General features: G+C 45.9%; 1 protein-coding gene across 1 annotated transcript in view; it reads left to right on the plus strand.

Annotated features, from left to right (window-relative positions):
* Window positions 1-19,916, plus strand: part of FSTL4 (follistatin-like 4) — a 628,064-nt gene that overhangs the window by 577,520 nt on the left and 30,628 nt on the right. The window contains exons 8-12 of the mRNA XM_006888071.1: window positions 9,829-9,990; window positions 10,381-10,515; window positions 11,415-11,441; window positions 16,541-16,659; window positions 19,318-19,464. Coding sequence (XP_006888133.1) covers window positions 9,829-9,990; window positions 10,381-10,515; window positions 11,415-11,441; window positions 16,541-16,659; window positions 19,318-19,464 — 590 coding nt within the window. The remainder of the gene's footprint in view (window positions 1-9,828; window positions 9,991-10,380; window positions 10,516-11,414; window positions 11,442-16,540; window positions 16,660-19,317; window positions 19,465-19,916) is intronic.

Below are 19,916 nucleotides of genomic sequence, written 5' to 3' on the forward strand. Positions count from 1 at the left end.
TGCCAAAGCATTGCGCTATTCCTACTGGGAAATCCAGATGTGTGATCTACCAGCTGCCCCTCGGGATAAAGATGGACAGTCACCTCACTCCAGTGTGACTGACAGCTTCTGAAAACCCACTGGAGGGTCAGCTATGAGTTGGTTCTGACTCGATGGCCATGAATTTTAAGCTGAGATACAAAGGTGGCCCGTCAGCAGATGTTTGTTGAATGGATCTGGGTTGCACATTCGGGGGATACAGGGTAGCTGCACTGCCTTGTTTGCCTCTGTTCCTTGTGCTAAGCTCAGGCCTGGCCAGAAACAGCTGGCCTAGTGAGAGCCGGAGCAAGAGCCAGGGCCGTGCATGTAAGGTCCCACCTGCCCTCATAGGACAGTTGCTGAGCAGCGTGGGTCCTGGAATCTGGCTCCGGATAGGACTCAGCAAACAGCTGCACCAACGCCAGTGCGGTGTGGGCTCCCAGAGGTGATGAACAGAGTCTGGTGCTAAAGGATGGTTAGCCTTCAGGCGGGAGGACCCGGAAAGGGTGTGTGAGTGCTCAGCACAGAGGAAATGCTGCCTTGCTAAGGAGTCTTGTGAAGAAGCTGAGAGTGGCAGTAACAAATTCATCTGTGTCATTTGTTCCTTTTCTCCATCCATCCCAAACATGAACCAAAAACATGAATGATGGCCAAAAACAGATCAGGTACAATGAGATCCCATTGCCCAGCAGTGTGTCTTGGTCCTCTCATGGCCTGGCAGAGGGTGAGCAGTTTACTGAGCTGAGACAGCTCACGGGACAGGCAAACCAGAAGTAAAGTCCCCTGTCTTTTCTTCAAACTCTTCTCCTCAGTCAAAGGGAAGACAGGAAGGGGTAGACCATGAAGGTAGAGAGAGGCCCTGGCTGGTCACAGCTTTCCTGAGGGGCCATTCCTAGGGAAAAGGCATCATGCTTAGAAAGGCGGAGAGGAAGACGATCCATGAGATAAATCAACACAGCGACTCTAACAGTGGGCTCAAATAGATCCGAGATGGTGAGGCTGGCACAGGGTGGGTCAGGGTTCATATCCGTTGTTTGTAGGGTCACTATGGTCATACTCAACTCGATGGCACCTCCCAACAACAGTTGCTCCATAGGAAAAAGGCATGACAGTCTGTCTGCTTCTATGAAGATTGCAGCCTCCGATGGGACAGTTCTTCTCTGTCCAATAGTGAGTGTGACTTCGAAGCAGAATCAATTCTGCAGCTACAAATTTGGGCTTAGGCCCAAAAGTTAGAAATACTTTTATAATATGGGAGCAGGAACTGCGCAAGGACTATCCCATTCTGGGTGTGGTGCAAACCAGACTTAGCAGCATGTCTGTGCAAAGACTTAAGACAGGAATCTGGAGTTAGAGAGTCCTGGATTCACATCCTGGAGCCTGTCTGCCCTTGGCATGCTGTCATAGGCAAGTGAGTAACATCTCCTGTAAAATCCAGAATAACAGAAGTAGTTCCTGCCTTAGCACAAGACACCATTCAGAATCCCAGGTGGGGTGGACATGGGGGAGGTGTTGGCTTGTGGATGAATCCACACTTAACCATATTGGCTGGCACAGATGGTCTAGGCTGGTGGTCATTCAGAGAGCCACCAGGCCATAGTGCTGATGGGAAAATCAGGTCCTAGAGAGACTTGCCAAGTCAAGAATAAAACCCAGGCGTCTAGAGTTGGAGTTCAATGGCACCAGCAACAACACAATTGTTTCCTGGGCTTTCATGGACCCCATTCACCATCATAGGCTGGGCCACTATCTTCTGGGGCTTCTCCACCCAGGACTCTGCTCTGACCTGGTCACATGAGGAAAGCCATTGCTGGTGGCTCCTGCTTCCCTCAAACTGTTAGTGTAACTTTCCCATAGATCAGGCTGCCCGGAGATGAGGCCCAGACACTGACATGATTTATCACACACACCCCCAAAACTTCCCACATTGCCTTCATAGGAAGGAGCAAGTGCTTCAGACGTAAATGATTAATCCAGTAAATTAAAAATACCCTCAAACTCCCCACAGTTCATGCAGACAGGGATGCCTTCCCTAAAACACCATAATCTCCTAAATCTGTTTATTACACCTGCTTAGTACTTTTGTGATGGCACCTCTTACATAAGGACATATTTATGCTGCCTTTCACCTTGAGAATGATCAATGTGGCCCAAAGAAAATGGGCTTTTGTGTTATGTATTCAAATGTTTTCACTTGAAGCTTTTGCAAATTGAAAACAAAAAAAAGAGAATATGTTTACCTGGGATATATTAATTTGAAAGGATTTTTAGTATGCAGACTAACACACAAAAAAGGAAGAGAGGAGATGCAGCTAAAATAGACCATTGCGTATCCGCCACGTTGCTGGCAGAGAGTTACTACAGTTGCCACCACCTGAAAAACATCCTAGCCCCACCAGGGAACCAGTTCCAGTGCAGTCATTTCCAACTCCCAGCCACTCCAAAGGAGCACATGTCCCCAAGGAGTTTTAAAGGCTCAGGCCTTTGGGGAAAGATCAGCAAGCCTTTCTTGCAAGGCACCTCATGTGGGGTTGGACCACCAAATTTTTGGTGAGTAGTCAAGTGCATTCCACCCAGGGAATTCTGAATACTTTCTCAGTATTTCACCTAAGGTAGCGGGCTCATGCTGAAGGGGCTAAGAGCACTGGAAACTTCAGAGACACAGCAGAAGATGCCGCCCTGCCCAAGGTTCTCAGAACTACCCAACCTGATGTTGTTGCTGCTGTTATGTGCCACCCAGCTGACTGTGACTCACAGGAACCCATGGACAACAGATCGGAACCTTGCTCCATCCTGCTCAACATTGTTACCCTCATTGTGTCCATCCTTCTCATTGAGGGCCTTCTCTCTTGCTGACCCTCCATTTTTCCCAGCGTGAGGTCTTATTCCGAGGACTTGTTTGTTCTTTCGGCAGTCCATGAGATATTCAGCGCTCTTCTCCAACACCACAACTCCTAAGCACAGATTCTTTTCTGTTCATACTTGTTCATTTTCCAACTTTCAGATGCACAGGAAGCAATTGAAAATAACATGACATGGATTAAATACACCTTAGTCTTTAAACTGACATCATTGCTCTTTAGCACCAAAAAGTGCTTTCCCTGACAGAACAGAAAAACTCTAAATAGCTTAAAATCAGGAAAAGTGTACATCAGGATTGTATCCTTTCTCCATACCTATTCAATATGTATACCAAACAAATAATTCAAGAAAATGGACAATTTGAAAAAAGAATGTGACATGAGTATTGGAAGAAGACTGGTTAAGAACCAGAATTATGCAAAATAACACAGCCTTGCTTGAAGAAAGGGAAGAGGGCTTGAAGTACTTACTGCAGAAGATCAAAGGCTACATACAGTCTTCAACATGGATTACATCTCAACATCAAGAAACAAAAATTCCCTCCGCTGGAGTAGCAGGCAACATCATGATAGATAGAGAAAAGATTGAAGGTGTCAATTATTTCATTTTAATTGGATCCACAACCAGCATCCATGAAATCCAAAAAATTATTTGCTGCATTGGGGAAATCTGCTGTCTAGGGGCTCTCTTCTTTCCCGTTAGAGACCCAAACCTGAGTAGAAGGAGGCTAGATCCAGAGGCCCACACAGAAGCCCCAGCGCTGACTGCATGAGGAGGGGCTGGGGAGGGGCATAGTCAGTACTCCTTCAGAGCCTTCCCTACCTCGGCGCAGGCTCAGGGGACACTCATCACACCTCGGGCAGTATCCACCCTACGGTGCAGTATACTTTTTCACATGCTTTTACTGGTGTTCCCTTCATCAAGTTTATCACAACCCAATGTGAGTCTCTTTAATCCTCTGCCTGGTGCAGGCAGTTCCGAGCATGACAGGCTTCTATGATAAACCGTCTCAGTGCATTGGGACTTGTCTGCTACATAACAGACTACTTTATGCAGAACATTCATACCCAGGATGCCTAGCCCTCTTCTATTGCTGCTGGTCTGTCTGTGCTTGTTCAGCTTCCTCTGTATTACTCAAAAACAGGAGAGGAGTCTGGCACACTGGTTCCCATTCCTTTCTTTATTAGTCCAAATCCCTGAACATGCATAATGGTCATAGTTACACACATGCACGCACACATAGACTGTGATATGGATCCTGCCCACCTCCGAGCCTCAAATCTTGCTACCCTCCTCATTTTCCTCCTACACTCTGACAGCAATGAACTTTTCTGTTTCCCCTACACATTCCCCATTCCCAGTCTCTGACCAATTCCACTTCCTCCTTCAAGTTTCCAATTACATCATCTCTTCCTTCATTCAACAAGTATTTATTGAGTTTCTTCTACACACCAAATGCTGGCCTATGCATTGGAAACACCAGTGAAGAGACAAAAATCTCTGCCTTTGTGGAACATGACAGGGGGAGGTGGGAAGGTGCTAAAAGAAAAAAATCAAGAGCAGAAGAGGAGTAAGAGGTCAAAGGTGGCGGGTTTGGAGAGGATGGCAAGAGAAGGCCTTACAGAGAAAGGGACATTGTGAAAAGGAGGCGAGAAAGTCAAAGATGATCCTAAAAGGTTTGGTCTGAGATATGAGACCTCACGGCCAGGAAAGGATGTGTCCCACACTCAGCACATGTGAACAGTCTTCAGATCCCTGCTGTGGGGGCCCAGGTGCCTTCTGTTGTAATCAAGGTGCCTCTGAGTCAGGACTGAGTCAGAGCACCTAACAGCAGCACACACTTTTAAGTGAGCGGGTTGTTGCAGGAGCCTCCCTGTCAGAGCTGACTCAGTGTGCCTTTTGAGAACTTGTTAGACATCAAATTCTCCAGCCTGATCCAGAATCTCCTGAATCAGAGCCTTAGGGGGTAGAGCCCAGCAATGTGGTTGTAACTAGCTCTCCAGGTAATTCAGCTGTTTATTCAAATTTGAAAACATGTCGGGACCACAGGATTATTGTCAAAATCACAGATGGAGGCACAGGCCAGTCTTCAAAGAAGATGCTGACCACTGGTCATTTTTACCAAGGAGACAGAATCCAAAATTAGGGCCAGACATGTTTCTCAATCCCCAATTCACTGGATAAACGCTCTCCAGACAAAAAGGGGCACACACCACAGGAGTCAGAGACTTTAGCATTCCTTTTGTGATTTTTGTGGAGAATGGGAAGTCTTTCTGGGTGCTGCTTCCTCCATGCTACCAAAGCCTTGACAGGCCACCTCGTCACTAGGTAGAAATTGCTTCTGATATTACTCATTGCCCTTTTAAGATAAGTGTTTTATCACCTTTCCCCCAGGCGGAAGACTTTATGAAGGTCGGCACTGAGGCTACCTCATTCACTCTTGAGTCTGTAATGCCCAACACTTGGTTGGCATTTTATAAGTGTTGGCAGTGTTGCTTTGACTTGGCAGAGCTTCTTAAAAGCAACCTAGACATTAAGGTGGTGCCTGCCTCGTCCTTCCCAGATCTCTCCCCTTCCCTCTCCTCCTATCCTGTGACTTCCGCCACACTGAGCACCTAAGAGCAGCACCATCCTAAGTTTCCCAGCATTTGAGATGTTCCCTTTGGAAAACAATTGTATACAAGGAGAGTACTTTATTTTTTCTATTTTATTTTATGTGTGCATGTGTGTGTGTACCTTCAAATCGGATCTGACTGGTACTGGAGGAAATTGTCCCTCCTTCTCCAGCAGAGCATCTGGTGAATTCGAACCACACACCTCTGGGATTGCAAGGCAGTTTCTTGCCACTAGGCCACCAGAGCTCCTTAGGAGAGTACTATATTATACTGGCGTATTGTTGTGTGTCATTTCATTTGAGCATGCAAGGAACAAAATGTATGTGACTGGTTGAAAACACAGTAAATATTTGTAATCTTTCACTTACATCATAATAAAAAAGTATAATGCAAATATTTCACCAAAGAAGATGCACAAATGGTCAATAAGCATATGAAATGTGCTAAAAAAAATATTTTTTTGTCCTCAGCTATTCTTACACATTTTTCCTTCTAGAGAAATTTTAGAAGAGTTTTGTCAAACCCCACCAATAGATTGGTATGGATTAAATTTTATGGCTTAATCTGGAATACCATGTTTCTTGACAATGTTAAGTCTTCCTGTCCAAGAATACACCTACCAATTCAACCAATTCATATCTCTTTTTTTTTTTTTAATGCCTTCAGTGAAATCTCACCATTTCCTTCATTTCAGAATCAACTCGTTGGCAATGGTTAGAAATTTTTTTGGTTTACATTTGTTTGTACATTGCTGGTGTAAATTGGCATGGTTTAGGGGCTGACCACATTAATGTACTCACTTCCTAATCCTTGCTACTCTTTGGTTCATTGTCTGGAGGAGGCCAGGTAAAATAGCCTTTTTCTCCATCTTTTTAATGGTTTTACTTTTCATTTCTTGCCTTCTGTTGACAATACCCAATATAATATTGAGAGTCTAATTTTGCCTCCTTCCCTCTTTCTTTTTCCTTTTTCCCTGACTTAATGTTACACTATTCTTAAAAGAATGGCGCTATTTGTTCTTTTTTATAGAGATGTTCTTTAAGGTATAAAGAAAATATCATTCTGTGCCTATTTTATTAAGAGATTATATTTCTTCCCCAAGAAATAAGAGTTTGAGGGTTTTTTTTTCAAAGACCTTTTCAGCGTCTAGCAAGAAAATCAAATGGGGTTTTTTTTTTCCTTTGACTGCCTTTGACTTCAGATATGATTAATTATAGATTTCCTAATATTTAGTCAGTGAAACATATTACACTTGGTCACAGTATATTCTTTCAATACCATGCTAGATTTGATCTGCTAATATTTTACTTGGGATTTCGGTCTCCCTCGCTGTAATGAGGTAGGTCTCTAGTCACATTTTTCGTGCTTTCTTTGTTGGGTTTTTGTCTGAGTTTTATTAGCTTCATAGTATAATTTGGAATATCTTCTCTGTTCTAGAATCTAAGAATTATCCACTCGTTGAATGGATGAAAGAACTCCCTATAAAACTAGACCAGTGCTTTTGACTTTTAGAACATTTTCCAACTGCTCTTTATTCAGCAGGTTTTTATAATAAGGTTTTTTTATAATAAAAACCTTTATTATTTAAAGGTTTCATTTAAAGGATTAATTTCATTGATATTCCCACATTTATTACATATGGTCAAACAAAATCAGTTACCATTTTTTAAATGATGCCCCTCTATTATTTTCTCTTTTCAGCTGCTCAAACATGCCAGTAATTTGGGTGGGTTTTTTTTAAGTGTGTGTGTGTGTGTGTGTACATACCATCAAAACAGATCTGACAGGTACAGGAGGAGATTGCCACTCTTTCTCCAGCGGAGCATCTGGTGGATTTGAACCCCATACCTCTGGGATTGCAGTGCAGCTTCTTGCCATTAGGCCACCAGAGCTCCCTGCCAGTAATTTGTTTCATTGACTTTTATGAGTTATCAATTCTATTGCTTTCTTTGAAATTTGGATTTGAACCATTTTTTTCCTCTGTACTGTTTTCTCCCTCCCACTTTCTTTCTTTACATTTATTTTGTAGTTGCTAAGTCAAAAAACAAAAAACCCACTAACTCGTTGTCTTCATATCAGTACCTACTCACAGCTGACCCTCCAGAAGGTTTCCATTGGAAAAGACTGCCCATAGGAAGAGACAGCCCATCTTTCTTCCTCAGAGCAGCTGGTAGATTCAAACTGTGCACCTTTGGGTTGGCAGTTCAACTCCTTAGCCACTATGCCACCAGAGGTCCTGGGTTTGTAATTATAAAATGTTGATCTAGTCAGAACCGAAGTTTAAGCCCCAAAGTCCTAACCACGCCTACCCTGAGATGCTGGGCATTCTCTTACCTCCAACCAGTGCTCTAGGTCCCCATATTCTACCCCTGTGTTCTGAACTTAAAGCTTCCTAAGAACAAAATTCTAGCATTTCTTTGACTTGAACCTTGTTCTACCCTTCACCAATACAGAGAGGGTAGGGACCTCTTTTAAATAAGTTACTCTTTCTTTCCTCTGGATTAAGAGAAGCCAGAGAAGAAAGACACATTTTTATGTCCTTGACATCCCTCCAGAAGTGTCTCAAGCAGAGCCCCGTTCACTTCATCTGTCCCAAGTGGCAGGATCATAACAAGCCTTTCCACCGCACCTTTCTACTCTCCAAAAGAACTAAACAAAGAAAAGTGGAGAAGGAGCCCACATTTTATTACTGTGGTGTGGTTTGACCGAAGATGCCTCTAAACTCAGATTTTTAAAACAGCTCTGGATCACTCGGAAGGTTGGAGCAAGCTCTTTGCTGGGTGTTGGGTCAGCTTTCTCTTCTGTTCAACCCTCCCAACACACACACACTGAGATCTTTTGGTATCATTAGTAAAATCTATGTCTGACAATGAAGCAGTGAAGTTCAGCTTCAGTCCCCTGCCCACTCCCCACCCCACGCACAAATGGCTAGAATTCTGCTGCCTTGCTTAGATGTCAGGGTCAACAGCAAAGCCTCCTCCTGCATTAAGTATGAATTTCTTCTACAGTCTGGTCCTAAGAAAAATCTTCTTCTAAAGCACTTCTTTTTTTCGACTGCAAGAACATCCAGATAGCTGAGAAAGCACAGTGGCCCACTTGAGGAAGACGTCGTCTCCCACATGCGAGGCTTTCATTTTGCTTACTCTCCTACAGTCTTTACCCCGCTTCTCTCAAGTCCGTTCCAACTCCTAATTGGCCTTACAGGACAGAACAGAGCTGCCTCGTAGGGTCTCCAAGGCTGTAAATCTTTACAGAAGGAAGTAGGTTTGAACAGTGTGGTTAGCAGTCAAGCACCTCACAACTGCACCACCAGGGCTGCTGCTTTATGTTCTCATAAATCCTGCTTTGGAAGTGTACAGAGTGAAACATATTAATAACTCCATGTGCATCAGAGTAAACTGTGGTCCATCAGGTTTTCAACAGCTCATGTTTTGAAATAGATAACCAGATCTTTTTATGGGTGCACGTGGGTGAACTCGAACCTCCAGCCTTTTAGTTAGCAATTAAGTACATTACATTACATCACCCAGACACTCCCTGATTTCTGTGGAGACCTCAACTCAATTGAAATTGATCACTTCCCCCCACCCCCACCCCATTACACAAGATGGGGAGAGGAAGATCCTCCAGGACAAGCCTCACTTCTTCCAGGCTTGTCTCCCTCCGACAGCCTGTGAGGGAAAGGCCAGAGCGCTATGGAAGGAGCAGAAGCCTGGCCCACCCGGACTCACCTGGCCTGTGCACTGGGCTGCATGCCCAGCCCTGAACCTGACCACTAGGGACCACAACTAGGTCACACTAAAGTCACACAGGGCATGCCTCGCCTTTCACCCATGTTCCAGGAAGGAAGTGGAGAAATAAAAAGTGGCCAGTGGAAAATCAATGGCCTTGCCTGGAGCAATGGTGTAATTAGTGGCCCTGCCAGTCAGCGCCCATAAATGCTTTGTTAAGCACTTACTGCAAGAAATTAAGCCCCTGTCCAATGGCTTTCCCATAACAGAAATCATCTATCTGGATTTTACTCTTTCAGAAATAAATTTCTGTGGCTGTTGCTCTTTACATGTAGCAGCTGAACAGCATTAAATATTTGGATGTCTTTCTGATTATATTTAGGATAATGATGAAAGCCACGAATTATGGCTTGATGAAAGCCTTGACATGTTTATTGCCTGTAATCCATTTTATAGCCCTTTCTTCTAGAGCTTAAGTTGCCAAACAGGATCCCTGTAAGCTGGGTAAGAAGAGAATGTCAGAGTCCCCTCGTGGGTTCACCCCTTGGAGGCAGGCTCTCGGGGCTGGCCCTCCCCTTACTAGCATTGATTCTCACCCACAGTTCCACCTGTCATCCGAGTCTACCCAGAGACCCAAGCACAGGAGCCCGGGGTGGCGGCCAGCCTGAGATGCCATGCAGAAGGCATTCCCATGCCCAGAATCACTTGGCTGAAAAATGGAATGAATGTCTCAACTCAGATGTCTAAACAGCTCTCTCTCCTAGGTAAGACTCCCCTACCATCAGTGCCTTTAATACCAGCCCCATCAACTTTCCAGCTGAATGGAAAGCCATTCCCCAGGAATGGGAGCCTTCCCCAGGAATGGGAGCCAGGGCCATGATTCCTTTCCAGGCCAGACATGTTGGGAGTGAACAAGTGTTCCCCTAACATCTTCTGATCTTTGGGCCCACACAGGATTTCTGAGGGCAGCTATCTTCCACCCTGGTCTCACTCAGTGTATTTCTGCTGTACCAGCCCTTCCTGGGCATGCACCAGCTTCCCTGCCAGTTTTCAATCCCAGTATACCCACAGGGCCCCTGAAGAGACTGCAGAGGGAGGGATGGGGCCTCCAGCTCAGCAGGCCACCCGCACCCTGAGCACTGTCCTTTCTGCAGCCAATGGGAGTGAACTCCACATCGGCAGTGTTCGCTATGAGGACACCGGCGCATACACCTGTATTGCCAAAAATGAAGTGGGTGTGGATGAAGACATCTCTTCCCTCTTCATTGAAGACTCTGCTCGAAAGACCCGTGAGTTAAATGGCGATGAAGAGGCTGGGTGGCAAGAAATAGCACTGGACAGGGCTGTACCTACCAATCATAAATCCCTGAAAATGGAGGTAGACTCCAGGTATTTCTGTGCACAAAGATAGGGACACAGGGTACCTGGGGGTGAGCAGGACTCTCTTGATGGAATCATTTAGATGACTGTAGACCAAACTAGGCAAAGGAAGCCCTTGAGGCAGTAGAGAGGGCCAAGGACCACAATGACCATCCCAATCTTATCTGCCACCTGCCTACTCTGTGACCTGAGCCTCTGTCTTTCATGCACAAAATCCCTCACCGGGGCCTCCCACCAGGTACTGCCACCCAAGGTGCCCCATGAGCTGGCCTGTGGGATAACAGCCCACCTGCGCATTCAGGACGCTCTGCCTGTAACTGCACCTCCTCGGAAGGGCCTGCAGGTGTGGTTTCATGGGCAGGATTCCTGGTCACAATCCTTTTCCTCTGATGAGTGACTCCAGGAAAAATATTTATCATGAAGGGAAATAATTTAAAAAATAAAATAAAAATATGGCCGATGCTCTTCCTAGGGAGTTTCTGAATCCCTAGTGGGAAAAGCCAAGTTCTCCTGGAAATAGTCCAGGAAGCCTGTAAGAGATGCTATTCACTCTTTGCTGTCAGCCAAACATGGGAAATGCCATTAGTTTTTGTGGTCTTAGGGCCTGATCTTGAGACCTGGAAGCATTTGTTCATCTCCTGAGCTCTGCTCCTGTCAAGGACTATTTGTTAAGCAGAGTGGTGCCTGTTTTATAAACTATGAAGTTCTGTACCAATATGTCCATCAGCGGAATCACCACAACAATGGTTTTGACATTGCTTTCTTCTCTCCTTCCCTCAACCACGTGCCAATTCTCCATCAACTGCAGTTGCAAACATTCTGTGGCGAGAGGAAGGTACCCAGCTGAACTGTTCTGTGTTGTGCTTGTGATCACCTGTGTTGTGGTTCCATGAGGGCCATCCTTCCATGAGCCACCATCAGCTTGTTTAGACACCAAGCCATGCCCCCACGGGAGCCTGCTGTCCCACATCGCCTCTGGACGGGGCAGGAAAGGCAGTACCAGACTCAGTGCACTCATGGCGTCAGAACCAGAGGCTGGCGAGGTCTGTAATGGCAAATTTTAAAATTGGCACATTTCCATTTAAAGCTACTTTGTAGCATCCAGCCAAACCATTTGACAGGTTCCGAGTCAGATGTGGATCTTAAATATTTTTTCCAGTGATACCAATGTCAGGTTTAGTGCTTTCTTACCTTGGACTGTTAAAACACAAAGAAACCCCCAAAAGCTCCAGAGCCACTTGACAGGAGCTGTATCTTACATAGATTTGAAGAAATCCTAAAGGAAAAGACTACTGTGATATCTATAAAATTCCATTTTTAACTATATAAATTTTAAAATGTGTATTTTAATGATCAGACAATCTTTAGCTATTAGGTGGAATCATAATGGCCTCTTGGCAAATCAAAAATGCTCTGGTATCAACAGCCTCATATAGTTCAGCCTGTCTGAAAAGCCAACTCACCTATAGGAGCTGGTTACAGAGCGGGGCCTCTGCTAGGGGCGCCTGTGTGTGCAGGTCCCTCTCTCCTCTGTGCCCCTCCACCACAAACTACCTTAAAGCCTCTAGCTTTCCAGTTTGGTGAGTAAGGAAGGGAGTATGAGAAGCAGCAGAATATGCTGTCATTTTAGGATTAAGTACATAGTCTCCCTCTTTGAAAAAAATCTATTTTCTATCAGATTTTTCTCAAGAACTTTGCGTGATGTTACCCACAGCCTAATCTTACAGATGCATTCACATAAGAAGCATAACAAAATTCTTGAGTGTCGAGCACGAAAACTGAAACCATCTGGGTGCAAAACAAGGCAGGGGTCACAAAATGAGAAAAGCACTACCCGTGGGTGTTACGGTTTGCTGACCACAGACCCTCACTTGTGCCTGGTGCTGCCTGAGCCGAGCACCTAGGCCACTCACACACAGAGAGCTTTTGTTCTGTGTTTTTAAGAGGTTTTGTTTCTCTAAAATGAGATTACTAAAAAATGCTGCAGTTTTAATAGAGGAGAATCGCAAAAATGCAAGAAGGAGCCTGTGATGTGTGGATACAGCGGTAAAGCCCCAGTGCCCTGAGGCCTGCCTTGCAGTGAACTAACCGTGGCCACCTGGGCAGCGAACCAATTCCACTAGCATGCTGAGAAGAACCAACGGATACTTGTACCTTCTGCTAGTGAAATCTGAGGCACAAGGAATCTCAGTAAAAGAAAGAAGTTGGTGAAAGTAGACAAAAGCAAAGAAAGCTTCTCCATGCCCCATAGCAGAAGCTAAATTCAAACACAACCTTCCAGGGGGCTCCTTCGAAGTCAATTATTTATCAGATGAGTGTGTGCGGAGTCTCACGTCCCAGTACCATCTGTGAGCCAGGCACTGTGCTCAGCCCACGATGTGGCTGCAGCTACCAACCCCTGTGGATTCTATTAAGCCTTCAATCTCATGTTGGCTCTTCCAGCTATCGATTTTCTAGGAAGCCCAGGTAAGCAGTTCCCAGGATCTGTGATTTAAAAGGGACTTTGGCCCCCATGTGGCCCTTAGGCTTGACCAAAAGAACTTCGCCAAATGAGAGTGTATGAAGGAGAAGATTCTGCTGTGGGCACGACAGGTGGGGTCAGAGCAAGGATGTGTCTGGCATCCTTTGCTCTAAAACCCCTGGTGTTGCAGGGCAGAGAGAAGGCCTTGTGAGCACCCAGCTTCACCTAGCACCTGAGAGCCAGGCTGCCCAGCATACCTGTGCTCCGAAGGCCTCCCCAGAGTTACAGCTCTCTCCAGGCTGGGCTTAAGGACCAAACGCTGGCACAGTAGGGCTGATGCTGAGTTGATAACTTCAAGCCATGCCAGAGGCCATGCTCGCTGATGCCTCACTGTTGCCAAGAGCCGGAGGCCCAGAGAACCACCTGCCTGCAGAGCCAGAAAGAGAAGTACAACTGCAATTCCTAATGTACTGTTTTCTAACACATTAAAAACTTACTTGCACTGGCAATTAAGCCCAGTAAGACCCTGGTAATGGTCTAGCTTTAAAACTGAAGGGAGAAAGGTGAGAGGGAAAGAGAAGGAATGAGAGCTCTGGTCTTTAGGCAATCTTTGTGCTGTTTGTCTTTTAAAAAACAGCAGAGACCATGAGCCAGGGGCTTGAAGTCCAGTCCCACTTCTGGCACCAAAGTTTCTAGCCCCAACCAAAACCTCTCCTTCTTGGACCTCAGTCTGTTTTTAAAACAAGTAAGTCTGCTTCAGGGACCTCTTCAGAGTGCTAAAGAGCAACGATGTCAGTCTAGAGACTAAGGTGTGCCTGATCCAGATCATAGTCTTTGGAGTTACTTGCTATGAATCAGAAAGCTGGACAATGAATGACTAAGGATGACAGAAGAAGAATTTATGCCTTTGAGTTGTGATGCTGGAGAAGAGTATTGAACATATCATGGACTGCCAAGAGAGCAGGTCTGTCCTGGAGAGGGTGAAATGAAGTTGTTCTCTGGAGACAAAGATTTTGAAGCTCCGTCTCATATATTTTGGGCATGGAGCCAGGGGAGACCAATCCTTGGAGAGGGACATCATGCTTTGAAGGGTGGAGGGACAGTGAAAGAAAGGAAGACCTCGGATGAGATGGCTTGACACAGTGCCTGGGATAATGGGGCAGGTGTGTTGGAGTCAGTGAGACTGACTCAGGATAAGGTAGATTTCAGTTATTGTACATAGGATTACTATGAGTTACAGTCGACTCGACAGCACATTAGAACAGTAACAACAAACTGAACTAACTTGTCTCCAAGGCTCCTCTTTTGACGTTCTGAGGCAGACCTTCTCTCAGACCATCACAGCCCTCACCTAGGTGTGGGCAGACTGGAGACCCTGGGCTCTGTCCACCAGGCACCGGCTGACACAGAGAACTGAGCAGGGTTGAAGTGTGAGCAAGTAATAATAAGCCAGCCCAGAAAGGACTAAGACAGTATAGAAGAGTACTGACAATACTGACAATAGGATTTTTTTTTTTATGTTAGTAAGTAAAACATGCAAGCAAGATTCTGCTGAAAATTATCCAAAAGCGACTGGGGCAGCACATCAACAGAGAACTGCCAGATGTGTAGGCTGGGTTTAGAAGAGGTCGTGGTACTAGGGATATTAGTTAATGTGAGATGAATCTTGGCTGAAAGCAAGGAATACCAGAGGAATGTATATCTGTGTTTCATTGACTATGAAAGGCGTTTGACTGTATGGATCACAACAAACTGTGGCTGACTGAGAAGAATGGGAATCCCAGAACACTTGATTGTGCTTATGTGAAACTTATACTTGAACCAGGAGGCAATCATCAGAACAGAGCAAGGAGTCACTGCATGGTTCAAAATTGGGAAGGGTGTACACCAGGGATGTATTCTGTCTCCATATCTTTTTCAATCTATATGCGGAACAGATTATCCGTGAGGCTTAGCTGTATGAGGAGGAATGTGACATCAGGATTGGAAGAAAAGTCATCAAAAACCTGCGTTTTACAGATGATACAGGCCTGCTTGCTGAAACTGAGGACCTGAAATTCTTACTGCAGAAGGTCAAGGACTACAGCCTTCAATATGGATAGAAGCTCAACATCAAGAAAACAAAGATTCTCACCACTGGGCCAACTAGCACCATGACTATGGATGGTGAAGAGAATGAGATTGTTAACAGTTTTAGTTTGGTTGGCTCCATAATCAACAATCTTGGTACCAGCAGCAAGGAAATCAAGAGACGAATTGCATTGCCAAAGTCTGCTGTCATGGTACTGAAGAGCAACAATGTCTGTCTGGAAACTAAGGTGCACCTGATCCAGGCCATAGTTTTCACAATTGCTTACTATATGTCAGAGAGCTGGACAATGACTAGGGATGATAGAAAGAGAATTGATACCTTTGAGCTGTTGTGCTGGAGGAGAGAGTGAAATATACTATTGCTAGGAGAACAAACAGGTTCGTCCTGGAGAAGGTGAGACCAGGCTGCTCCTTGGAGGCAAGGATTCTAGGGTTTTGTCTGACATACTTTGGACATGTTAAAAGAGGGACCAGTCCTTGGAAAGGAACATCATGCTTGGGAGGGTGGAGGGACAGCACAGGAGAGGAAGACCCTTGATGAGATGGATTAATTCAGTCACTGGGACAAGAGGGGTAGGTGTGAGAAACATAAGGTTGGCACAGGATAGAGCCGGGTTTCAGTGCTCTTGTACATTGGGTCGCTATGAGTTGCAAGCAACTTGACAGCACATAGCAACAAGTAAAATATAGTTGCTAGCAAGTCACTCCTGACTTAAGGACCCCACATGTCAGAACAGAACCAGGCCCACAGGGTATTCAATGGCTCATTTTTCAGAAGTAGATGCCAGGCCTTTCTTGTGAGATGCTCTTGATGAACTTGGCCTCCAACCTTTTTTTTTCCCAGCCAAGTACATCAGTTGTACCACCCAGAGACTCCCAAACATTCTTAGGACCCCCACATTCCAGGGAGTGACACTATGTACAGATACATTTTAAAAATCAAAAGCCTGTGCTTTTTTGGAGTCTTTTGGACTATTCAGACTTGACTGTTTACAATAAATAAAGAGGCCTTCCTTTCATAATGGGGAAGGTCAAAGCTAAAGCCACCTTTCATTTGAAGACTGTGCTGAAAGGTCAGCCCTAGAGGACACAGCCCAGGTGTGCACATCAGGGAGGCCAGCCTGTGGCTGCAGAGCCTGTGATGTGCTCTGTGGATTCACAGCTCCTGGGGGTCATTTCTCTTCATCCCCTGAACACACCATCCAGTCAAAGTGTTTGTGAGATGACTGTCCCCCACCTCAGCCCACCTCGACCAGGATGTTTCATCTTGTGTCTGTGCCAGTTACATTCAGCTGCTGGGTTTGCTTGTGCTCCATGTTGCATGTAGCCTGTGTGGGACCAGCTTCTGGAGCCCTAACCATGGTGGCATTTGTCCCTTCCAGGCCTCAGTGTCGGAAACATGTTCTACGTCTTCTCTGACGACGGCATTATTGTCATCCATCCTGTGGACTGTGAGATCCAGAGACACCTCAAGCCCAGTGAGAAGATTTTCATGAGCTATGTAAGTTTCTCTATCTGGGACAGCTTCTATACCACACGCAGACGAAATCCTAGAAAGCATTCTTTAGCCATGTGTATCAGTGTCTTAAATTTTATTTACTGTGCGTGGTGTGGCACCAAATGTGTTCCATGTCTAAGGTTGACGGTTAAGTTCTCATTCGCTCATCTGGCAGACACATCCATATACTCCTGCCTCCAGGTGATACCTGGGGGGTATTGATAAGTTCTTGGTGTCCAGAACTTCATAATCAAATGACAAAAACAGTGGTGTCAACAGTAAGCTTCTGAACAGTGTTTTTACAAGCATGTACAGCGTTCACTGGCAGTAGTGAAGAGGGAGGCTGGAGGCCGCTCTCAGCCTAAGGAGACAAAGTCAAAGAAGGCTTCTGGGGGAGGTAACACCTGAGGTCAGTTCCAAAGTATGAGTAGGAATTGGTGACATGAGATAGAGAACAGAGGCCCAAGCAGGCCAGCGTGTCCAGGGAACCACAGGTATTTCTGTTAAGACTGGAGAGAACAGATGGGAGGAGGAGCCTAAGATTAGGCCAGAAAAGTAAACAAGGGACAGTGCACACAGATGTACTAAGGTGAGGAGTTCTGAAGAGATTCTAAAAGCTCTGGAACTACTAAAGGGCATGCAAAGAAGGGCCGTGATCAGATGCCTTAGATGCACACATGGCCTCAGGGAGAGTAATGGTCTCCAAGAGTGGACTAGAAGCACAGAAGTGGGTGGAGAGGCTGTTGTCATCATCCAGCCAAGGAAGAATGATGAGCTGGTGGCAGAGGGACTAGAAAGAGAGGACAGCAAAAGAGAGGAAGGCCCTCCGCCAGGTCGGTGACACAGTGACTGCAGCAGTGAGCTTGATCCTGTCAGATTGTGAGCATGGCACGGAATAGGACAATGTTCAGACTGGTTGTTCATAGGATCCCTATGATCTGTACTTGCCTCAAGGACACCTAACAAAAATGACAGAGCTACTTAAAAGGTAGGGCCAACAAGGGGCATGAGGATGATCCAGAGACAGGAGGAAGAGCAGCCAGTTGTGGGGAATTCAGGCCATGGGCTGGGTGCTGGGGTCCCAGGAACAGAGAAGATAAGCGTGGGATTGGGCAAATGGAGCTGGCCTGAGTGGAGGACCCAGGGGACAGGTGCACAAAAACATTCACAGGCAGTGGGGATCCAAAGAGGCCTAGGCTCTCTGATGAACACGTCAAGCGATGAGGAGACCTAGAAGACAAGGAGTCATCATCTTCAAGCAAGCCTGTGTTTGCAAAAGCAAAAATGGTCAGCCAGGCCTTACAGCAGCCCTCAAGGTGCTAGGGTGTGAAAACATGGAGTCCCCAGAGTGTTAAAAGTGATAATGTAACAGAAAGAAGCAGGAGACATGTTCACAAGTGCCTTAAGAGCCAGCTCTCCAGTCCTGACCAGGGCTTACTGCAATTTACTGGCTAAGAAGCTAAACAAGGACTCAGGAAAACTCTCTCAGCCCTAAGGCCCAGGGGTCAAGAGGCTTTGCCTGCAGGCCTCTGTCCTTAAAAGGCCTCTCGTGTTCTGCCCATGGTGTGAGTGTCTTACCTCCTCTGCTAAGCCCTATTCTCCTTGAGGTAGAAATGCAGCATGTTGTGAACTGCTCAGGTTCTCTCAGCTCGCTTAAATGCTCTCCGCCAGAGGGATCACTGTGCGATATGCGCAGTCTGTCCTCCACATGGTACAATGAGACCTGGTGAGCAGTGATGGGCGTGCAGCTCGTGGAGGAGGGAGCGGCCCGGGCAAGGTCCTGAGCACACTTACCGCATTGCTGCTCTCAGGCTCCTGACATTTCTCAGGGTGGGGTTTTTTGTTTGTTTATTTGTTTGGGTTTCTTTTTTAGCTTGGAAATGGCAGTCTTCCAGACTATTTCATTTTAATTAATCATTTGTTAAAAGTGCTACCTCAAATGAATTTTATCTCCACATAATAGCCATGGACCCATTTCGAAAAGCTTGTCCTAGTTAACATCTAGCAGTTAGGTTTAAATAATTGTACTCAGTCACACATGGGTACTTGTTTTCCTATATATTTGCAATAACCTAACCTGTCCCTTGGGAGAGAGATCACCCCCTTCTTACCAGGATTCACTCCATTTTCCTGGGTAAGAAGTTAGAATAAGACAGTGAGAAAGGTCTCAAAGACAGTGCAGGCAAACACAGGGCCATGGTGAGCTATGAAACTATAGTCATTTTCATCTAGAAAATGCTGAGACACCTCACAGTAGTATCACAGTAGGGCAACAACCCTCTTTGTAAGAGCTAGGTGAACAGTAGGTCAGTGCCCTCAGTGGTGGATGAGATGCCCTCTAGATCCTGCAGGAAGCAGCATAATGCAAGGATGTGTTCTGAAGAGCCAACAAATACTAAGAACCAAAGAGGAGGGTCAGGAGAGAGGGAAGTGGATTGAACAAGGGAAGGAGGAGATGAAAAAAGAGAGGTATGGCAGCCTCTCTCCTCCACAGGGAGCTCTAGTGACCTAATGGTTAGGAGCTGTGCTGTCACCCAAGGCACATGGTTCAAATCTATCTGCAGCTCCACAGGATAAAGATGGACCATCTCCTGTGCAGTTTAGTTCGGGTCGGTTGTGACCCAACAGTACATAACAACAGCAACAACATCTCCTCTACAGGAAGAAATCTGTCCTGAAGCAGAAGGTGCCGCCCAGCCATGCCAATGGGCATCTGCCGTCAATGTCAGGAACCGGTACATCTACGTGGCCCAGCCAGCACGGAACAGAGTCCTTGTGGTCGATGTCCAAGCGCAGAAAGTCTTACAGGTACAGCTCTGTAAGGGAAGCAGGGGAGACTTCAAATTCCAGTCACATTCTTCTTCACTTTCGGTACCCTCCGAGGTCCTCTGGGAAGTGGTCAGGCTGGGGGAGGAGAAAGAGATGATGATTCGTGTGCAGCTATTCATTAAGTATTTCTTGTCCACTATGTGCCGAGCACTGTTCTAGGTGATTGGGAAACAGCTGTGAAAGAGCAATGAAGTCCCTGTGCTCATGGAACATATATTCTTGTTGGGAAGACAAACCATTAATCAGAATTTTAGGGAACAGTAAATGGTAAAGGCTGTGTGGGGAGGGGAAAAAAGGTTAAATGTGACAGAGGGACTGGAAGAGTAATTTAAATCAGCCCTCTCTCTCTGGAGGGGCATAGAATCTGAGGTCTAAATGCCATGTGGGGTTGAGACTCTGGAACAAAGGGAAGACCAGTGGCTCCAGGAGAG

Source organism: Elephantulus edwardii, unplaced genomic scaffold, assembly GCF_000299155.1.
Source record: "Elephantulus edwardii isolate Elephantulus edwardi_28Jun2011 unplaced genomic scaffold, EleEdw1.0 scaffold00064, whole genome shotgun sequence".
In the NCBI taxonomy this organism is placed as follows: Eukaryota; Metazoa; Chordata; class Mammalia; order Macroscelidea; family Macroscelididae; genus Elephantulus; species Elephantulus edwardii.